At 37.7% G+C, this 22,545-nt stretch overlaps 1 protein-coding gene across 1 annotated transcript in view; it reads right to left on the bottom strand.

Moving 5' to 3' along the window:
* Positions 1-22,545, bottom strand: part of LOC126646966 (macrophage mannose receptor 1-like) — a 31,892-nt gene extending 9,347 nt beyond the window's left edge. The window contains exons 1-22 of the mRNA XM_050328772.1: positions 20,850-22,545; positions 18,772-19,170; positions 17,342-17,515; positions 16,251-16,415; positions 15,859-15,975; positions 14,751-14,894; positions 13,406-13,588; positions 13,031-13,185; positions 12,135-12,248; positions 11,303-11,418; positions 10,424-10,572; positions 9,796-9,998; positions 9,289-9,410; positions 8,476-8,563; positions 7,625-7,769; positions 7,150-7,185; positions 6,891-7,060; positions 6,000-6,067; positions 5,234-5,334; positions 4,383-4,525; positions 2,777-2,891; positions 1,426-1,574 (exon numbers count right to left, since the gene is read on the bottom strand). Coding sequence (XP_050184729.1) covers positions 1,426-1,574; positions 2,777-2,891; positions 4,383-4,525; positions 5,234-5,334; positions 6,000-6,067; positions 6,891-7,060; positions 7,150-7,185; positions 7,625-7,769; positions 8,476-8,563; positions 9,289-9,410; positions 9,796-9,998; positions 10,424-10,572; positions 11,303-11,418; positions 12,135-12,248; positions 13,031-13,185; positions 13,406-13,588; positions 14,751-14,894; positions 15,859-15,975; positions 16,251-16,415; positions 17,342-17,515; positions 18,772-19,170; positions 20,850-20,910 — 3,117 coding nt within the window. The 5' untranslated portion in view covers positions 20,911-22,545. The remainder of the gene's footprint in view (positions 1-1,425; positions 1,575-2,776; positions 2,892-4,382; positions 4,526-5,233; positions 5,335-5,999; positions 6,068-6,890; positions 7,061-7,149; positions 7,186-7,624; positions 7,770-8,475; positions 8,564-9,288; positions 9,411-9,795; positions 9,999-10,423; positions 10,573-11,302; positions 11,419-12,134; positions 12,249-13,030; positions 13,186-13,405; positions 13,589-14,750; positions 14,895-15,858; positions 15,976-16,250; positions 16,416-17,341; positions 17,516-18,771; positions 19,171-20,849) is intronic.

Here is a 22,545-nt window from a genome sequence, read left to right as displayed (position 1 = left end):
CTCATGTAAGCAATGGTCAGGCACAGTAATATCACAATAAGCATTTGCAACTCAGCCCTAGAAAATTTTGCACTTGGATGATGAAAGGAGTTGCAAAGCACAGCACAGAGGCAGGAAGAAGTGTCTGGGACTATCTGTGCATATATACTCTCTATGCATGACTGTGTATGTATGTGCATGTGTACAGGTAGATATATGTGTACTAGATGTGGACCACAGATTTGCTCCTGTGTTCCTGGAGGTTTCAGGGAATCTCTCCTCAGCACTGAAGCTTGCCTGGAGAGCTGAATTCCGCTTCCTGCCCCAGTTCAGCACTGGGAACCAAAGTGGTCACCACAGTGCTGTAATGTAGAGGTGGTTTGCCAGAAACAACATTTTGTGGGGGACACCTCCCGAAACCCTTACCACTGCACTTTGTACCTTCCTCATTTTCCACCCACAGCATGAAAAGTTGCTGCTTGGCTTTCTGCAGCAGGAGACAGCAGCTTTCCCCACCTCACATCAGTATAGCCTCATGCTACCTCCAAAACCCCTCAGGGCACTAGCCCATGTCTTCCTGCAAGTGAAGGAAGCTGTGGAACAGTTTCTGGAGGGGAATGGTCACAGCCTTCTGCAGAAATTAAGTAGTGCAACTTTCTGCAGCCTTCTGTATCCGTGAGATGGGGAAGTCCTGGAGATCCTAAAACCCAGCTTGAGCCCGATGGCAGCAGGAATTGGACCTCACAGAACTTTTTTCCACTTTAGCTGAACTTGAAGCAATTGTGTTATGAAAAAAAGAGACACTTGGTAAAGCTATCACAGGATTACAGAAATAATATTCTTGGACAGTATTCTACATTAGCCATTTTACAATTACCAAATAATGCTCTTACAGTTGCAAGACAAGTTTTATCTTACAATTAAACACAAAAAGATACAGCCACGTCAGAAGTTTCAAAGCATATAGATGGAATCTTTAAGAAGGAAGATTAGAGGAGGATAAAAATTAAAAAGGAAGAGCCACTCTCCCTCTTTTGAGGATTATCTTACCAACTTCAGTGCCAAGAAATGTCAATATACACAGTTATCTGAGTATTTTTAGCAAATCTAAATAACATTCACTGCATCCCAAAATTATATAGTTTATGCTATTATTTATTTGAATCTCCTGATGAGTCATGGTAAAGTGAGGGAACTTCCTCACTTTTCTGTGTTTTGCATAATACTTCCAAACCTTTGTCTGGACTCATATAGAACCATGACAAAACACAGAAGTTGAAAAAAAAGCGTGTAGATAGATCTCCCACATGGTCACTCTGCTTTTATAAAGCAACAGGATTACTAAAAGCCTTCGCAAAGGGAAAAAAGCCAACAGAAAATAGTAGCTACATACATTTTAGCCATCTACCAAACTTATAACGTTTAAGTGATAAAATGGATGTTTACCATACTATAATAACTTCGGGAACCTTTCGCCCAGTTTGTATAGTCTACTGGACTTCCGTCTGTCCATAAGTACGTGTGCTCCTGATTTATGTCATTCAGTCCAATCCAAGCATCAGTAGCAGCTTCTTTTAAGAGGGACATGAGGAAAGCTGAAGGAAAAAAAGAAATATTACATAAGGAAGGAAACTGAACCCTCCCCAACACTGCAGACTTTAGAGTGCCTGGAATCAGGATGATGAGTTTTGGTTCTCTCTTTATAATAAGATGTCAGTCTTATGATAACAATAAAATTAATAGATAATCATTCATCTGATATTAAAATCAGAAAAAGTCTTTACAAACTCAATGATGGGCAAATTTTTAATAAAATGCAAATTTATGTGTATACTCCTTCATATTGTTCATCATCTGAGGAAGCATGGAAAATGTTTTAATGTATTACAGAAATTGACAAGAGTACATAAACTTTGGCACGTAGAAAACAAGTCTCTAGACTCTGTATTCCCTTCTCTTTTTTTGGTAATTTACTTTGGTAACCTGGCTTAAAATTTCATTTCTAAACAGGCATGACACAAATAAAACTACTTAATAACAAAGTATGTATGAACTGTGATCCCAGCTTTGTAGAACACCAGATACTGTTTCTCTTAGCTCCTGCTTAAACTGACTTTCCACTAAAATGATGTCCTTCCTCTGCTACAGGAGAAAAAGTATAAACCACTATCACTGATGAAGGGAGCTGGGAGATGATTTGTGTGTGACTCTCAGGACCTGAGGCAGTGCAACTCCCAAGGAAATATGAGGCCTCCTAAAAAGCCTGCAAGATGATGAACAAGACCAGCAGACTGAAGTCCAGCAGAGCAAGAGGAACAGGGGGAAGCTGTGACTGCTGGCATTGGAGTCTTCTGCTGCCTGAGGATGTGTCCTCCACTGACACCCACAGTATTTGGCTCAGCAGCTGGGTGCATGGTGATTTGATTTTGGGTATTACTCCCTTTTGTGCTATTTTTACATAGAATCTTAGAATGGCCTAGGTTGGAAGGGACCTCAAAGATTATCTGCTTCCTTAAAACAAAAGAAAATGTGGACATTTTATTATAAGAAAAGCCCCAAATGTAAAATCTTAATGTTTGAACAGTACATCCTATATTAACCCCAAAACTCTGATTTTCAAAATTAATCAAGACACTAAAACCTATGCATTTTTTTTCCAAAAACTCAATTTCTCATTCAACATAACTTTATATTAATATCAAATAAACAATAGCATATATTGCAGAAGCTACAACATCTGTTTTAATCTTTTTTATCATGGTGTCTCATCCAGTATCAAAACATGGGTACTTTATACCTTGCACTTCTTTTTTTGATATAGTAGCCAGGTTTCCTCCAAAATCAATGCAATTGTTCCGTGCAGCATGCCATGTCAATGTGTCATTTTCATTAAGGCCAAATACTTTAAAACACTGAAAAAGAGAAGTGTGCCAATTCTGTAAATGGAGGATGTTTTTATTTCTGGTGAAAGCACCTCTGCTTGTAACAAACAAGATAACCCAAATATTTAAAGTAAAAAAGGAAATTAGCTGATTTAAGAGTACTTTCTAGTTTGTCTTCAGGTTTTAGTAATAGAGAAGATCTCTACTAGAATATTAGTATAAAGGCCAGTATTTTAGCATACACTTAGAAGAAAGAATATGTCAGTCTATTGATCTCAGCAGAAACTGCATTAATCTTCTGAGCACAATTCTGAGGTGTAAATTTGTGAGAGAAATGCTGAAGAAGACAAGGATAAGATATATTATTGAATCAAAATATCTCAGTTCCTGTTGCCCTGTCTGTCAAATCAGGTTTGGTTCTCCCAGTTTAATCACAGAAAGACAATGATTTCAGTATTATAAAGAAAACCATAATTTACCATTTCTTGTAATACAATCTTATGAGATTTAACTAAGACATCATCAGACAGCTTTGTTAAAGTCAAGCAATGTAAATGTGCTAACTAAAGCATGTAATAGAAAAGTTTAAAGCATGTAATAGAAAAGTTAAGCAGGCAATTTGGGGAAAAGTTGAGCAAAAAAGGAAGGTAGTGTCGTGATTGTCAGAAACAGTGAATAAACACGTGGGCAGGAGTCAAGGGAGGAGCCTTTGAAAGCTCCTCTTCCAGGATGTGAGGAAGACAGAGATATTTTAGCTTGAGAGAGAACCACGAAATTGAATATGCTGAGTTTGTGACTGAGAAAGGAAAAAGGAGACAACAGCCAGCGGATCTCAAACAAAGGATCTCTATCAAACTGAAATATTTTGGCTCAGCCGAAGGAAAGACAGAGCTAGACAAAGTAATGCAAGTGAGAATTATCTTCATTGTTAGGTGTATTCTAGTACTAGTATTGTAGTGTACGCTGTTGTTTTCTACCTTTAATAGCTTCATTGATAAAAATCTATGGATGCTTAATAGGTACAGTCTCTTATCCTGAAGTTTTGTCTTTTGAGAAGGCTTGGAGTGATGGTACATAGTAAAGTGCAGTGAATCTTATAACTGCATTACTTAAAAACTTCAACAGGTGTTTCGTTAGAAAAAAAAGAAGACAAATTTGCTCAAGGGAAGGTGTCTTAATGGAGAGCCAGTGCATAATAGGCAAGGGATAAGCAGACATCCACGCAATGTGTGAGAGCCAGATAACCTCAGCATAGTAAACAAGAACATACAACAGCTCCACACAAGGAAGGTTGTTCAGCCATCTTTGGCAACATAAAACATTAGCAAAAAGTAAGATGAAGCTTTCTTCTTATATGTCTCATGTCCTCCCTCATAGCTGCTGTGATTCCAATAGCGGCTATAATTTCAGGTTTAGGATTTGTATGTTAAAGTCTCCAAATACACATGAACAGAAGATTCTTTGTGACAACTGAAAACCCTGTTTTTTTAAAAGACAGCATATTGACATTTCATACTCCACCTTGTTATCAAAGAGAAGCCAGTCATCCAGGCACCCACCCCTTGGTGGTGGTGAAGTGGGAGCAACAGTTGGACGAACAGTGTTGTTAAGCCTTTCACAGATGAATAACTCAACACTGCCACAGTTGAGATCATTCCATGTACCTGAAAGCAAATTAGAATTAAAACAAACAAACAAACAAACAAAAGACAAAATGCAACTGAGACTGAGATAAAAAGTGCCTTTTCCTACAGAAAATCTATCATAGGAAGTAGAACTGATTACAGTATTTGTATTTCTCTCCTTCAGAAATAATAATATATAATTTTTATGTCTCTTTCTTAGAAATGTTCGGGTTTCCAGCAAAATTCAGAATATGAATAATTTCTTTAAACCTAGAAATATTTCAATATTGCAAAACCATAGCACTGTCAAAGGGGTGTTTTAGTTCAAATGCTTAATTCTCTAAATTCTGTAAGATCTCTAGAATCACTCTGCCTATACAAGGCACTCAGTCCTTATTGTCTTACTACCTGAGCTTCTTACAGTCTTATAGTTTTCTGAGTATCTTTTGAGGAAAAAAATACTGAATCTGCAAAATGTCCTGATGTTTACCTGATCTGTTCACTTCGAAATTTTCTGACAAAACTAGGAATCAAATCGCAGATGTAATCCAATGTGTTAGCTACATGGAATTCAATTTTTTAAAAGTGCACAAATGAAAGAAGAGAATAGAATTTATTTTCCTTTGCTTTTTGAATACTCTATGCAACATCAGTGTGCTCAGTATTGTAACTCTCCCAGCCTTGCCTGTGCAGCCCTCCCGAGCCTTGTCATACCCTGCAGATTAAACGGCGCTACACTATACGCACCTGTATGGGTATACATGACCACACAGTTCTCATCATTATTTGCAAAATTGGGTTCATTTGGAGCCCAGGCAACATAGTTCACTGGGGTTCCATCCATCCACCTGAAAGAAGTAATTTGAGGAAATATTAATTCTTAGTTGAATTAGTTAATATTTCTTTGCAAAGCAAGTACTTGAGCTTTGTATTTTAAGTTTCCTGTATCCTAGCTTACAGACACATGTTGTTCCCTGCTACGAGAAAACCAAGACCTTTCACTGGAATTAGTAAAAAAAATCTTTATATCAACTCTCTCCCTGTCTAGGTCTAACTAATCATCTTATCTGGTTGTTCCAGCCTTTCTTTGTCTCTGAACTTTGAGAGTGCGCAGGAAATGCACCAGCCTAGCACTGGACCTGGCTTTATCTGGAGCACAGAAACGGACAACTGAGCCTATTTTATCAATTTCCTGGATATAAAAGCAATAATATAAGAACTTGTAGGGAAACAAAAAGTCTTGCACCAGGTACTGAGAACCACTAAGAACCATTTTGTTAAGCAAAAGAAATCTTTGACTATTATACACCTATTAGTTACTTGTTGGGGGTTTTTTCCAGTTATGCAAAAATAATTTCCTAGTTTGGTGATTCACAAATTTATTTTCAAAAAGTAGCCAAGGACATGGCTGTAGACAGGTTGTGTCAGTCACTGAATTTCAATCGTCTCCTACAGACAACCGTGCCAAATATTCACGTTACGCGTCTGACAAAATTAATTTGTTTTTACTTACCGGAATGTTTTGTCAAGGCTCACACTTAAGCCAATATAGAAGTTATTTCCCCAGTCTTTATAGAAAATCTAAAACAAAACAAAAAACCGCACAATTTTAATGATCTGTATAAAACAGATTTCAAATAAAACAAGCAAACTCTCAAAAAATGCTGCAGTTTCATTTGTACAGATTGCATAATATACAATGCACAGGGAATTACTGGAATTATGTACCTGAACTGCAAAGTGCAAAATTTTAAATTTTCCTTCAATTTTGAGAATAAATATTTATTTTTTTTTTAAAGCAGAGTGAGCTGAAAAAGAAATTAAGCAAAAAGCTGTGTTAAGAACAACCTCTTAAGCAGGCTTATAAGAATATTTTTAAGAGTTTTAGGAAAGCATAGTGAGAATTTGCTGAAAGGCTACAAGTAAATGGTGGGTTTTAGTCCTTAGTCATGGAGGAGGAATGAATGGAATCAAATTCAGTTTTAACACTATGAAACTATTTTCAAAACAGCATATTATCATCAGGTCATCCTCTTCCTACTAGAAAATATTCTGTCTTAAACCTTTTACTTAAAATATGAGATATGTTATGACAAAAAGCTTTTATTGAATTCTGTGAAAAGAATGAGTTAGAAAGCAAAACATAATCATTAATTACAGCTTTCAGCTAAACAGAGCAAGGTCTTTGAAAGCTGTACCCTGAGAGTATTTGTCTACATTTAGAAATTTATCAAAATAATGATTATGGTAAAGCTTCTAACTAAATAAGCCCATGAAAAGATAAAAGGTGGCATTGATTCCTTTTATGAGGGGGACTACTTTTTAACATTTCACAAGCCAGTTGAAAAAAGGTGCATCAGTTCAACATAAAATTGTGCATATTTGAAGCAAATATGTTTCTTACATATCTCCAAAGAAAAGTTCTTTCACTTTCACTCTCAATGACAGCAAGGTCACCACCATTCTTCTTGCAAAAGTCTCTGGCTTTTTGCATAGGCATTCCTTCTCTGCTGAAATAGTATTCCTTGTCCTTATAAGTTATCCAGCCATCTTCACCAACAACATATTGATAATCTGCAAATTAAAACATTAAGCAGTCTGTAGTAGAAAATAACATGAATTATATGTTAATTAATTTTTTTAATTGGCAGTATAAGACTTACGGAATGTAGAATTAGGCTCTGGTTTCAGTGGCGCTCCTGCAATATAAATCAATATCTGGGTATATTATGCTTCTCAGACAACTCTCAATTAAATACATTTATACAGTAATTACCATTTTAACTTCAAGTCATAATCTTAAGGGTTATTCAATATGCTTATTTTTGTTACAGAATTTCTCAGAGTATCTGAAAAAAAAGTGCTATACTCAGCAAAATAGCATGGTAGAGCCGATCACAAGTTAAGCTTACAGAAACTATGTCCAGCTTTAGGCTGTTACATTACACTTCCCCAGCATGCTGCACACACATCCCAAACTTACCTGTGTATCTCATGTATTAATAGTTTTCAACAGCTTTTACTTAAATGTATAAAATGTTTCATTGTGATTGATGGCCCAGCAGATTCAGTGATCTGACCTGGAAAGGATGTTCTAATCTACCTCCAGAAGTTGCTAAAGGAAGAAAGTTATCTTACCTTTTTTAATTTGACAAACATAGTCCAGCATGTGTTCACAAAATAAATCGTTCCAGTTCATATTGAGGTAGCCATTAAACACGCCACATTTTTCATTTCCATCGTAATTGTTTGGTTCTCCATGTGACCATTTTTCAAAATTTACCTGGAGTGGAACACATAGTTTTGTTACTATTTTGCTTTTAAAATGAAACAATTGTCTTGTATCTGTTAAAGAAGAATATACTTCCTTTCGATTTCATAGTCCATTTTACTCTTCAGTGCCAGACCTTTTAAGAAGTACATGAGCCTTGAATAGCAAAAGGGTTCATCTGTATGTTTATAAGCCATGTTAGTAAGCCAAGAAGTGCTTGCTCTGTTTTTTAACAGGGAAGACAACGCTTCCCTGTCGAGCTCTAGAAAGAAGTGTGTTCTCTGATCCCTGGGTTGTTTATCCTGCTCAGATTTTTCAACCTAAGACAATCCATCGGTGATGCCATATGGGCTTGGACCTTGCAGATCTTGATTTACTTAAGGCAACGAAGGCAGAAAAGCCTAGTTTTTATAAATGTAAACAAATATTTCTTACAGCAAATGATAAATGGGAATATAGAGATTAGCACAATTAGATTTGCCTAGATCAGGAGCAATATTCCATCACCTTTGGTGTTATTTCTTTACTTCAAATGCCGTATTTTCATCTATTTCTATGAACTACCAAGAGATTAAAACTAATTCCTAGACAAGAATTAGGTTAGAAAGACTTAAGACCACTTGCAGCTTGTATAGGAAGTGTTCTGAGAGCTGCCTGCCAAGATATAAATAAAAAAAAAATAGTAAAAAAAAGTTGGAATAATAAATTATTTACTCACTGGTGAACCATCACTCCATGTAAATCCACTGTCAGAGTCCAAGCCACTTAAACCCATCCAGTATGAAAAATGAATATAATCTCTCTCTCTGAATGATTACAAATAAGGACAATCACAGCATGAAAAAGAGAAGGGGCATGTATAGTATTATATTATTTTCAGTGTTTAGAAACTTGAAGTATCATTTGAGACAGTCATATAAAGTAATCATTCAATTGTCATGTGGAGAAAAACACCCTGGCACTGCATGTAGCAGTAAGCAATGAAACACAGCACTTCATGCAAAAGATAATAGATGTCATGAGTTTACAAATACTGAGTTAAATGAAAATATATTTTAAGGACCTGGTTCCACCAAGTAGATTAGGCATCCAAATTCAGACACATCTGCACTCATAGGCTTGACTGAAACATTTATATAAGCACATCTATAAGTCAGGTTTTCCTTAATCTCCAAATTTTTCCCCTTAACTAAGGTAAGAAACCAGCATGAAATATTCCTTTAATCAAGAATATTTTACCCACTGATCAACTACAAATGAACTAAATTCAGTTGAAACCAGCTTTCATGATACTTCTCTCAGTTTTGTTTATGTTCAGGCTGCTTCAATGCATGGCACCATCTTCCCTGAGGTCTGTCAAGAAAACCCTATTGCTCACTTCTATTTACCCATTTCCTTCTGCCACTTTGAAAGGATATACACCATCATTGTAAAGTATAAATTGATCACCAGAAATCATTTATGTCTTTCAGAAAGGTAATTTCTAATTTTCTTTTCTTACATTTAAATAATGGACTGTGCAGATACTTACAATCTACTTATCAGGTTTTGTTCTTCTTCACTGTGGATACATGCCAGATCTCCTCCGATGGCTCTGCAAAAATCTTTTGCATCAAACCATGTTTTCATTTTCTCCCTTCCTCCCTGAAAAATCTATAAAAAGTGGTCAACTAAATACCTTGTTGGGTATTACAGGTATCTAGAAACAGAAATAAAGGCTTCTATCTTTGTTGTAGTCTTCTGGTCTAGTTTTATTGCTTAATATTTAATTTTGCAACCGTAAGCCTGGGATCATCTATCAAATTTGATTATTGCGACTTTGCTTTTCCCATCACCTCAGAGCCTCTCTGGCTCCAAACTTCAGATGGACACACATACTGCTTTGTCCAGCACTTCCCAGCCACACCACCTGCGGCTGGCTGGAGAGACGTTACCACAGACTGCCTATCGGGTAGGCAGGGTAAAATCAACCTTGGATACACAGAACATATTCTTATTTTAATTGACAAGTGTTTGCATTCACAAATTAAACACCTACTTTGAAGCAGAAGCTGCTCTGAGGAATGGATTGCCATCCCTCTGGGCAGAGCAGAAGATGGGACATCGTTGGAGGAGGAGGAGGGGGAGTCACTCCCTCCACCAGCTGCTTGCAGAGAAACATGTTTGTTTCTTCACAGTTCACAATATCCCATAATCCAGCTGAAGTTCCTGTTGTCATGGCCACGCAGCCTGACTCACCTCCTTCATGAAACATAAAATTGTTAAATCTTATCGATGACTGCATCTTTTCAAAGTATATGCTGCTTACTTAAGAGTAACCTGTTCTCACTGTGTTTGGATATCAATAGGTCACAATAGCTCATGTGCATTTCCATAAATCATAAAAAGAAATTTTAGCAAATTCCTTTCACATTATACTAGGAATCACTTAAGAAAACCATCAAACAATAAAGAGTGCATGGTACCAAAAGACATATGCAGCCCCAAGTGACCTTCTTGAAGGAGTTATCAGAACCCCTGATTTAATCCCTGTAGCAAAACTGGAAAGTTGAATTGTCCTTTTGGTTGCTTTCTGCCAGAAGAGTTTCTAAACAATTTTTTTAGCTTTTAAATGCCCACTTTATGGTTCCTCAGAGCAGAAACTCAGTGGCCCCCATGGCACATACCAGGCATTCCCACGTTCCAGTGAGTGAAGGTGATTGGATCCCCACTGGCCCACTTGAATGTCCCCTGCTCCTCCACGTCTGAAAGACCAATCCAGAAGTATTTTGCTGGATTGAATCCAGTTATGGAAGTCAGAAAAGCTTGTTCATATCTGTGAAGAGTAAGTACCAAAATGATGTATCACATTTTATCATCATTTGTACATTTCTTTAAACACTTCATTGTAGCAAATTTGGTAAAGTTAAGGTTATTTTTCAGTATGGATGAAATGAAGCAAGGGTAATCATCTTACTTTTATAGTTCTAATTATCATACAAAGTAATTTTTATTTTACTTTTTGTTAATATAAATCATGTCAAGAATTTAGAGTGATCCTATTCCCCTTTTATATTGCACAATGAACAATACAAGCCCCACAATATTGTATAAATGCATATATGTTACTCATTCTGTATAATGAGTTCCTATGCTTTTATTCTAAAACAGTTAAGTTTCCAAACCTACCTGTTGAAAAAAAAAAAAAAAAAACCCAAACACAAAAAAACCCACCAAACCCCTAGAATCTAGAAGAAATAGTTCCATGCTTATCTGTTTATTTTTAGTTCAAAAAGTTTTAAAAGAATCTGTCAGTCTGAGGTTGTGGTGGGGGTGATCCCGTTTTTTAGTTCATGAAGGCAACACCAGTATAAGTGTGTAGTAGCACTGGCCTGAATGTTTTCATGACCTACAAGCCCCTGATCTATAGCAATATTTCATCAGTTCTTCCATAAATTTTCCTGCAAAAAAGAGTGGTGTCACACTAGACAGACACTGTGAATAAGGAGAAATTTCTCTTCCACCCTGGTTACATACATTAAAGGACAAGAATTGTGTTTCCATACCTGTCTCTCACAGTAGCAAGGTAACCTTTGTTTTCTTCACAGATTTTTTTTGCATCTGAAAATGTTGCTGGTAACTGCCCCAGGGAGTAACAGTAAAAGCCGTGTTTCATCCAGCCCTGTCAGTGTCAACAGCAGAGATGTACAGAGGGGCTGTCAGATTGCACAGCTTTGTGCACTTCCAAAAGCCACAAATTCCAATTACCACACCCAAAGTCAAAACTGCTCTCAGAAACCACAGGAAGAAACCAAGAGGATGATCAAACATAGCTTTTGTAACCATAACTCTTGAAAAAGGACACACAAGAGGTCTTTGCAAACAGTGAGCTGTGGGATTGCCTTTGGGTTGGCAACCACAGTCACAGCCACTTTGCAGCTCCCTGTGAAAAGCTTGCTCTGGCTTCTCATTGCTTAAGAATAGCTGTTGCAACAGGATACAAACAATCTGCAAAACAGTGGACTCAAATATTCCTTATTCCTGTGGAAGATTGAATGAACTCAGAAGGCTACGTGCAACCCATGACCAGTGAGTTACAGCCTGAATAAGGCTGATATGTTTTGCAGAGAGTTGCTTTTATGGGTACAGTGACCAGTTCTGCAGTAGGAGAGAGATGAGTCAAGTACACTTGTAAGGAAATAAAAAGGTCTATCTACACTTCAGTTAAATAAAGAAAAAAATTCCCCTTTAGTCTAAAAAGTATCAATACATATGAAATTAACAGTTTTCAAGGTCCCACCAAGAACGAAAGTCAAAATAATTTGCTTCTATGTTAATTATGATCATGAGAATGAAAGTCATATGCAGCACCTTCTGCTGCATTTGTTTTACACTCACTTTCTGGCAGCCTGGGTAACTAATCTCAGTTTCCCCTGATTCTTCAGCCAAGGGTTTCCTTTTACAGATGTAGCCAAATTTCATTTCACAGGCACTGTCAGCCCAGGATCCATCCTGAGTATAGTAAGAATAAACAACAGAGGGAAGTGAAACCTAAAGAAAATTCAGATCCAACAAGAATATTCACCATCCTCAAAAGAACCCTTCTCTTTTCATATGTCTGAGACTGTTTCAGCTCTCTTCCTTGCCTTGCTTTTTCTCCAAAATTCCCCCATAAAGACAGTGAGGGTCACATATCCTCAGAGCTATGAAAATGAGGGCTGGATGTATTAAAGATTCAGAGAGCAGGAAGGAAACATACTGTTCCACTCTCTTCTCACCAGCATAGTATCTATTATATTCATATAACCAGATGACAATAGCAAGGAAATGCTGGATAAACTAAACATAAAATATAAAAAAATATTTTTCCACTGCATAATATGCCTTTTTATGCTGAACATAAAACAAGATAGATCTTTTTTTTCAGCTCTAAAAATATATTTTAGTTATTTTGGAGGAAAAATGAGGAAGTTCCTGCTCCAATAATCTATACCACTATGATTAGTCATGTTAAATGTGGATGATGAGTTATTTCAACCAATTTCAGATGGAAACTGTTGCAGAGAAGACCGAGTCTCCATGCAGTGAACTGTTTCTGGTGCTCCATCTTACACCTTCCTAGACCTGGTCTCCAGTCTCCCTCCACACTAAGATACCTTGAATTAAACCAAGTTCATAAATACTTTTAAAACCATCATCCTTTTTGTTTTGTTTTGTTTTTAATCATGGATGTTTTCCTTTTATGGGGGCTCAAAGGACAGAAGAAAGCATAAGAGTGGGGGAGGGATTTTTACCTCTCCCTTCATACGAATGCAGTCTGCCTTATTCCATGTGTGGGTTGGCTCTCCGTGATGCCATTTGGTATAAGTCACAGGTGTGCCATCACTCCATTCAAAATACATTTGAACTCTGAAGTCATTGAGACCAATCCACAGCTCATCATCTGACTCTGGGAACACAAAGTTAATTGTAGGTATGGGGATGTCTTGAAATGGAACAATCACACCTCACATCCATTTTTGACTGAAGAAGAACTTTTTTTATTAAAACAAAATTAAAATTCTGGTTGATTAAATGAATTATATGATTATGTGATTAAATGATTAAATGAATAATAGCAAACAGTGTAATTTCAGATTAAGAAAGTAGTGACCTGCAGGAATACTCACTGTACCCAAGCTGGGACACTGTAAAACTGTACTCTTCAACATTATGAATACTTGCAAGTTCTCCTTCTTCTTTTCTGCAGGAAGACTGGGCTTCTTTCCATATTTTTGGTGTTCTATAAATTCTGTAGCAATGACCTGCATAGGGCACCCATTCCCTGGGGCACTTAAAAGGCTTTAAGTCACCTAAAAAAAAATGATGTCAAACAATTAATGGGCAGTCCTGTCAGTGCTTTATTTTCATCAAAAAGAAAAATTACCTATACTGACACGAATTTGAAATACTGGAGCACATACTGGAGGAGAGAAGCCAAAATCTGAGGGTTACAAAGATTACAGAACAAATTTTTGTCTCCCAGTTGTGCTGGGAGCTACCAAAATAAAAAAATACCCTTTTCTTACAGGATTAAGTAAGTACTGAGTAATTTGGCATGCAAACTTGCAGGGCACAAATCCATTTTAAATCCCCCTCAGTGAGGCTCTGGGAACAGCCATGTTTGACAGAAAATGGCCTCTTTTCCTAGTCAAGAACTCTATCTTGTTCAATCTATAGATTTTGTATATTTTTTTTCCTCGGGAAACACCAGAGGCTCAGGAGCTTCTGCACAACCCAAATAACATATAAGTGAGTCCAGACACATTTATGCTATACCAGACGTGTCAGAAATCCCAGCTGCACAGAAATGCTGCACACTTTGTTCAGCACTTCTTTCTTGGAGTGAATTTAGTATGCTCAGCCACCTTCCACTGCTGGGAAAGTTCACGTGATCTGCATGTGCACAGTAAACTGAAGAGGGAAGGATATGTGCACAACACTGATGTGTGATCAACCACTTGGTCCAATGCTCCCTGAACACGGTTTTGAGCTGGGCAAACTTGTATTCCCCTAAACAACATCCAGCCTTGGTCAACAAAGGTCAGAAATCATTCCAAGTGTGGCCAGAATATACAGGATATGTATGGGCCATGCATCCCCCTGATTTTTTCCTGAATAGAACAAAAAGCATCAGAGACAGAAGGGGAGCATTAACTCTGGCTCACATCTTTTAGCAGAACATATCTTAGAAGTATTTTTTAGAGCACAGGATATTCATCAGTATTTCATGGTCTGGATAATATGACTAAACACCTAATCCTGCCTTCTTTAGTACTCTGGGATCTTTTCAAAATGATGAACAACCTTTGGGCATCATCTTCAAAACAAATCAGAAAATTGATTTCTCAGTATTTGACCCAGGTCATCAAGTGTGATCCTTTTGTTTTAACAATGTATTGTCATTTCATACATAGCACCCTCTCAGTATTTCTCACTGACTGTAAAAATAGCCTTAGTTTTTGACCAACATACCTGGGGCAATAGTGGAAGGATACAAGGAGTTGTTTCTCTTTTGGCAGATATATCCCAGTTTCCGATCACACACCTGGTTTTCCCATTTGCCATTCCTACCTTGGAAGGTCCCACATATTCTTCCAGATTCCACAGAGGGGTTTCCTTCAAAAAAGAGGTACAGAATCCTTCTGTTTACACTGAAAATTTTCACTTTTTAACAGAAGAGAATGTACAAGACTTTTGCAGCTGCAAAGCCACTGGAGTATTAATCTTTAGAGTAATAATTTCCGAGAGGTGACAAGGGAGCATCACTGGGATGGCCAAGAGGGCTGACACTTCAAATGTGAGACATGCCCCTCTTCTCTTATACACTGCTGAAGAAGAAATTCAGTGTATTTGAAGAACAGCAGCATGTAGAAAAAAAAAGTTTTATAAAAGTTTATCTAAGACACAATTCCTTATGGAGTGATAGTATTGCAAACAACTGAAGATCCTTTACTGTTGAATACTGGATGTGAAATGTGTATTTAATTCCCACAAGTGTGCTTGCCCTTTCAATTTCCTTGTAGTCGCAACTGCTATTATGAAAACAGGTAACACAACAACATGCAAGATGGTGATTTAGGTCCTGAGAAAAGAGTCAAAGCTTACTAAGATAAAATACATCAAATAAACATCATAAACATCAGCTGAGAACAATATAAAATATTTTATGCTGTTTATTTATTTCCTTTCTTCTTTATATTCTGTTTATATCATTTGTCATGAGGTGTTTTTATTTGAATTGAATAACATGCCTGATGAGAAAATTGTGGATGGAAAAAATACAATGAGGTATAGATATTTATTTTCAACTGGTTTTTTTGATGAGCTATCTGTTTTTTCTGGGAAATTCAGAATCAATAACAACCTATCTCTGGTATGACTCCTGTTACTGTAATATCCTACCTTTCCCATAATTCCTCATAACCTGTGAAAATTCTGTGAAACCAAAGAAATTAGGTAACAAGAATTTGGTGAAGAGGAGGGGAGAAGAGGGGAGGGGAGGAGAGGGAAGAGAGAAGAGGGGAGAGAAACAGAAATTTTGCCCCAGATGCTGCTCATCATTTACTAACAGTGCAATTACCTGGAGCCCAGTTCAGGTATCTGAAAGGAGTGCCCCCAGTCCACTGCCAGCCACTGTCAAGAGCACTGTAAAGACCAGTCCAGAGCTTTGCATTGACGCCCAGGTCACTAGTGAGCCCTAAACAGCCAAAAGAAACAATCAGTCAAGTTACTCAGTGCCTCAGGTTTTGTAAGCTACTCAGGAAAACTGAAAATTGTATTTTAAAGCATGAGGGCTAAAGTGTCATAGGAGGTATCTATTTTTTGTAATATAGATTAGGGACCAGCTCTTTTAAGTATGTCACTGAGACCTATTTTCACAAGTCAAATATAAATATCCGTGTTAAAGCTCTTGGAGTTGACCTATATTTTAAACAACTTGTTTTTTGTTTTTTGTTTTTTTTTTTACTTTACCTAATAAATACATTTCTTCACGAAGGTCTGTGATACTTAATAATTCTGCATTCTGCTGCTGGCAGCTTTTTCTTGCTTGGTGCCATGTCAAAAGTGACTCCGAGTTTATCTGATAGCGGGTTTGTGTCACAGGATTTGTTTTCCAAAGATTATTGTGGGTGATGTCTATAAAAAATGATACCAGTGATTTGACATGATAAATAAAATCTTTTTTGCAGACTAAAACCATATAACTGTATGATTTGAAAATTTTAACATATACTTTTCCCCACATGAAATATACTTTGTCTGTTAAATATTAATAATATATTAATCACATAAGGACTTATGTCACCTTACAAACCTTAATTTTTCTACATTGACCTTGTTCCTTTTTTTTATATAACTTACCTACTTTCAGTCCACATTAATCCTCCCACTGATATATTCTACCTGTACTCAAGTATTTCTCTATTCACCATATAGAAATCTTGGCCTCTACACCTATTTCTTAGCTTCAAACTCTCCTTCTGCTCTCCCAGAACTCCCAAAATGACAGAAATTATCATGTCCAAACAGTCAGGCATGAAATGAGGATGAATGGGTAGGGAATTTGTGCTGGGGTTATTGGAAAGCTGTGTTGGATGATTTGTAAGTGTATGGAGCACTGGAGCACTGAAAGCAGGTGAAAGTCACTGCCTGTGTCCTGCACCCTTTCATCCACTACAGCTCTCCTGTTCTCTCCTCCATCCTGTGATGCAGTACTGTGTCCTGCTTCCCTATGTCTCACCTTCCTCATCCATTGCACTTCTTTCTGCCTTTCATTTGTTCTGACTTCCTTCTCAGCTACTCCTAGGGATTTCCTCTTCCTTTTTCATCAGCTCCAGTCACCACCCTAAGAGTATTCCCCATATGTAGCAGTTTTAGGAGCACTGTAGGGCAGTGAGAATGAAGCGCTGATAGTTCACTCATTGTTGCATACCTCACCAGTGAACTAGGCTAGACAGAATTCTTCTTGCTGCCGATGCTCCTTCCACGCCCCAAGAAGATTTTGACCATGTCAGTGGATAAAACTTTTGCTTAACATCTTTCCTGAAATTTTCATAAATTACCTTTTTCTGGACAATATCCAAACAAGTGGTCCTTATCAAAATCTGAAGAAGTTGCACACCAGAGATAGCTTGCGTCATCACTCAGAGGGATGCACTCAGCGTACCATTTATCCTTGACCTTAAAAGGGAACACGCAAGGTGCACCAAAAGCGTTTCCTGCCAGTGTATAGATATCTATGGAGAAAAGTATAGATCAATACTTTGAGTTGGTATCAGATGTTCACCAGAGTGACACCCATAGGCAGCTCTTCATGGACACAGCTGAGTTGTGCAGAGCTAAACGTATCAGTACTTTGTTACCCCAAACTTTTACAAGGCTGTTGGGCCAATCAGATATTACTACGGCAAAGTATTCAGAATTAAAACTCTCAAACAACACTTAATTGGGCATAATTTTTAGCTTTCTCATGTCACTGCTTTCTGGACTACTGTGTCAGAGGTCTCTGTGACTCAGCTCCTCCCACTGCATACATACTTCTGTCCTTGGGTGATGTCTACATTCTTTTTTTTTTTTTTTTCTTTTTTCCTTGCATGGTGGAAAAGACGTTGAAAGGAGATACCACAGTATTTTTATTAGTCTTCATGAGAGGGAGTTATATCTTAAATTTGCAAATGACTCTGCTAAGAAGTGACCCTGCCATCACTATGCAATCTAATTTGCTGTTATCTGTACAAAATTATGATAAACTTCATTCCTGATGGAACAGTTGTAGGGCACATAAAAAATTTAATCCCTTGTTATTTAACTTCCTAACCTACCAGTGTCACAACAGAAAGGAGTTTGATCACTTGAACCTTGATACCCACTCTACATAGCCCAAGATCCATAAAAATGAAGGAAATGGAGATCTGACTCTCCAGTGGTTTTTTTGTCAGAGTGCTAAGACTTATTGCATCCTAAACTATTAGGCACTGTTTTTCCTTTTGCTTTTTGCTACTTTTTCTTTTTACTAGGCATAGGAAACACTAGTTAAATGTTGTTAATGGCGGATTACATCTATGTTAACTAGAAATTAACTTCTTAGAGATAGCACGGGGTCAAATCAAGTAGTAGCAAAAATAAAAAGTAACACAATATAATCATCTCTTCTACAAATTGATCAGACATGTTTTGAAACAGTCATAAATTTCTTTTTACTGTTGCTGTACAAACAGAATTCCCATTCTTCCTTATGATTACATCATAGGCCTTTGTAATTTTATTCCATCATTTGAAAAAATTGCATTTAACAAGTAATGCAGAAATGTGTACAGTTGTATTTGCCAAAAAGTATCCAGCTGTATTTGTCTTCATTTCTACACTGTGCTTGTATCTATCTCATCTACTGATGACGCTGTAAGGAAATGGAGCTGTCAAGCAGACAGTGGAATGTTTTGTAGATAGGGGCAGTCAGGTTACCTAAAAATAGAAATGAATTTTCAGTACTCACCCTCATAGCGCTGAGAGCACACGCTGTCTGCAGTTCCGTAGATTTTCCACCTGCTTCCTTTGCCTGATCCTTTGGACAGCCTGATTTTCTTCCCCTTCCCTTTGCCATAGTTGAGAAATAAGTCCTTGCCATAGCTTGCAACTGTCTCATTTCTACATTCCCACCACTGGAGTTCATTTGTCCTGTTACAGGATTCCAAGGTGATGGCAGCCTCATCGTCCTTCGAGAACACTCCCAGGCACAGCTTGAGTGCCATGCTCAGCAGCTGTGTGGCAGAGACCCACCTGAACTTCTGAAACTCATCGTGCTCATCACAGGTGGTAGTTATGACTGAGCTGGAGTTCTGGGCTTGGGCACAGAGCTTGCTGTCTTCATTATAGATTGAAAATATTCCACTACCTATAAAATAAAATGATAATGAAAACATCTGAAGAGAGCTTTCTTAGGAGATAAAGTCAGTTACTATCTAAGTGACATTCTGCTACCAAAAAAAAAAAAATATACTTCACGGAGAAAGAAATCAAGGGAGGTTAATCATCAATGGGAAGGATATTGATGAAAATATTCTTAAAATGAAAACAACACAGAAGCTGAAAATACAGCTCTTTCAAGAAAAATTGCTCTTCTTCACGTTCCTCCTTAAAGCACAGTGGTATCAAAATGCATATCAAAAATGACCTTTATTAAATTTCATAACTTCTTCAAAGTTTCACCACAGCATATTAAATAGGCTTTAATTCTTTAAGTAAAAGGACTTCTTTCTTTAAAGCTATTAAAAATCATTTACATAACTCAAAATTAAACCATTTTAATATTAGGGCCAGAATGACATAGAAGCTTTCAGCTCATCAAGAAAATGGGGTATTTTTCATTTTTGTTTAATTATCCCGGAAAATTTTGGGCAGCTGTGCAAAAAGTCGTTTCTTCACAGAGTTTTATTTGTTAATTTCTCGGGAGGGAACCCACAACTTGCAGCATCATCAGTTCTGAGTACAGTTAAGCTAAGTAAGTATCCTAAGTGCCATTAATAGCTATACTTGGAAATAGAAGTGTGAGACACTGCAGAACAGGGGTTTGTTTCTTGAGACCAGCTTCAGAAAAAGGGCCACAACTTTAGCTTCCTCCAAATCTTGACTATTTTTGCAGCTCATCTTGCATCCCTTCACTCCCTTCTAAGTGACAGGCAACATCATCTAACTCACTCTGCAGTGCCATTGAGGTTTACCCAAGGTTTCTTAATGGAATACTTAATGGGGCTTCATAAACCCTTCCCATCCCAGAGCTGCCAGGGAGTGGTGTTGCTCTGAAAGTCTACAGACCAGAACAAGTTAGATGGCATTTACCCTGGCACAGCTCTTCTGCTGCACTGGTTCTTGAGAAGGTTTGCAGAGGATGGGTTAGAGCCAACTTGGTCTCACCCAAAAGCATGCACAGAAGCAATTGCCCTGTAGAGGATTAGGTCGGCACTGGCTAGTCCCTGCTACCATTCAAGCAATAGCACCGGACTCTCAAATTTCTCTAGCTGAGAGCTTCCCAGGGAAAAGAGCAGGAGCAGACACAGCACCACTTGTTTTCCTGTCAGCAGCAGGAGTGTGTGAAATCTGATGGACAAAAGTTTTTAAGGTCCTTCCTAAAGCTGTCAGCTTGGAAACAAAATTTCAGTATGCAGAGATGAGTATGCTGTGGTCTATATGAGCTGTCTGTCAAAGCACGCATCAGCCAGTAGTTCTGTGCACACTAACAGTCCACGCTCTGTCCTTCTGAGCTGTTCTAGCCTCCAGTGGAGTAAACTGAGATCAGCTTTTGCCTGCATTCAGCTGGCTCACTTTCAAGAATCAGCACTGCCTGGGTTATGTCCCCATCTGAAGGCATATTCCTTTCACTCATACACCACCATGAACACTCGGTTAAGGAAAGAGAATGCCTATGCAGATAACACCAAATTCCAGAGCTGAAGAAAACTATTTCAGATTATAGGCTGTGACTAGATCTAAATTCACTGTCCACCAAGAGGGATATTAAGAACACATAAAGACGAACTTGAAAACCTCCACTCTCAGAAGAAGACCAAGACTTACCAGATATTTGAAGAGATGTACTAATAGAGAGAAGGAAAATCAGGGTCAAGTAGACAGACATGGTCAAATATTTCAATCTCTTCTCCTCTTCACCTCGAAATGATGCTGAAGACCAAATCAGTGCCTTGCAAGAAAACCCTTCTGCACTGAAGTGGATTAACAAACCCTTTTTAAGACCCAACAGATACAGGGAAGTTCTGAGCTTCAAATAAGGAACTGTGTCATGTCACATGAGTAATTTTGAAACAATGCATTAATGAATAAACTTTTCTTTCTAAGCTAGTTTCTCTGTTGTATAAAAGTTTGCCATGGAAATATGAGATCTAACTGATAACATTTTAGTGTGGATTTTTTAAGACATACCTTATGAGTCAAAATCATTATTTTTATTAAAAGGTGACGTTAATGTCTCTTTTCCAGAAATAAATGAAAGAAGTAAAAAAAGAAAGCAAAATTTGTCTATACGAAAAAAAAAATTAAAAAAGCCAGAGTGCAATGCAGTACTGTGAAAAATTGGCTGGGACACTGTGTAAATTAAGTAACTATGACATTGGAATCAGAGGGAACCAGAATTTCCCATGTCTGTAATTCCACAGAAAAGAGAAAAACTGTAGAAAATAGGATCTGTGTTCTTCCTTCTTTGGCTCCATTCCTGACTATATGTAGGAGCAATGTACCCAACTGACAGCAATGACTGAAGAAATTTGGAAAGGAAACAATACAATTGTAGGAAGAAGAGAACGTGAAACTGGAAAAGACGGGATTTTCCATTATTGCTAGTGAGGAAAACTAAACTGATAAGCATACCGCCACATTTTTAGACCTACTGGTCTCTGAAAGTTTGCACCCCCTAAACTGCATACCCTTCAGACATTCTGACAAAATTCTGATGTTTACTTCAAAAAAGCTCTCTCCATGATAAGTAAAAGAGCTAGAAAAACAGAGTATAGGGAAAAGAAAAGGCAGTCCTGTGGGAGCTTTACATCCATTTTTGCTTATGGACTTCAAAGAATTTAATTTTCCCTATCTTTAGGAGAGGTTGATACCTTCCCCAATATTGTATTTGCAGCAAAATTGCTGCTGTTGCAGGCAAGGGAAACCCTGGACATCCACATGAAGATGTGGGATCTTGCTTCTATTACTCAGATGCAGATGAATGACCCACTGAGTTTAAAAAGGTACACAGGGAATCGCAGTAGAACAAAACCTTAACAGTGAGAGAGAATAGTGGGACCTGAAGGCCAGTAGGCACAGCTACACAAAAGGCACTCAAAGAATGGGAGCCTGAGAAGGATACTGAGACCTGAGGAAAGTCGGAGAAAAGAGAGGGCTGCTCCACAAAGCAGCAGATGGCCAGTTACTCAGTAAGATATGATGTATGTGCAAGGATGGCTGCACTGAGTCTGAAGTCAAGTATTCTGGTACTCCCCAACATAAGAGTGCTCTACAACCTCGATTTTCCAACTTTCCTTGCTTTCTTCTCCAGGAGCTCCAGATGTGCAGATGGAAAAAAATACTCAGATTCATTATTTAGATGGGAGAAATGTGTCTTGTGGTTCTGCTGCATACAACATGTAAGGATCTCCAAAGCTCCTGGGTGGCAATAATCACAACTGCAACAGGGAAAAAGAAACTATTCCTGTTCTGAAGTAAGATCAGTGTTTGGTGAAGGACTGGTATTGACAATCTGTTAAGA

This window comes from Myiozetetes cayanensis, unplaced genomic scaffold (genome assembly GCF_022539395.1).
Source record: "Myiozetetes cayanensis isolate MyiCay16 unplaced genomic scaffold, myiCay2020 scf1, whole genome shotgun sequence".
Lineage (NCBI taxonomy): Eukaryota > Metazoa > Chordata > Aves > Passeriformes > Tyrannidae > Myiozetetes > Myiozetetes cayanensis.
This window is presented reverse-complemented; position numbering and strand designations above follow the sequence as displayed.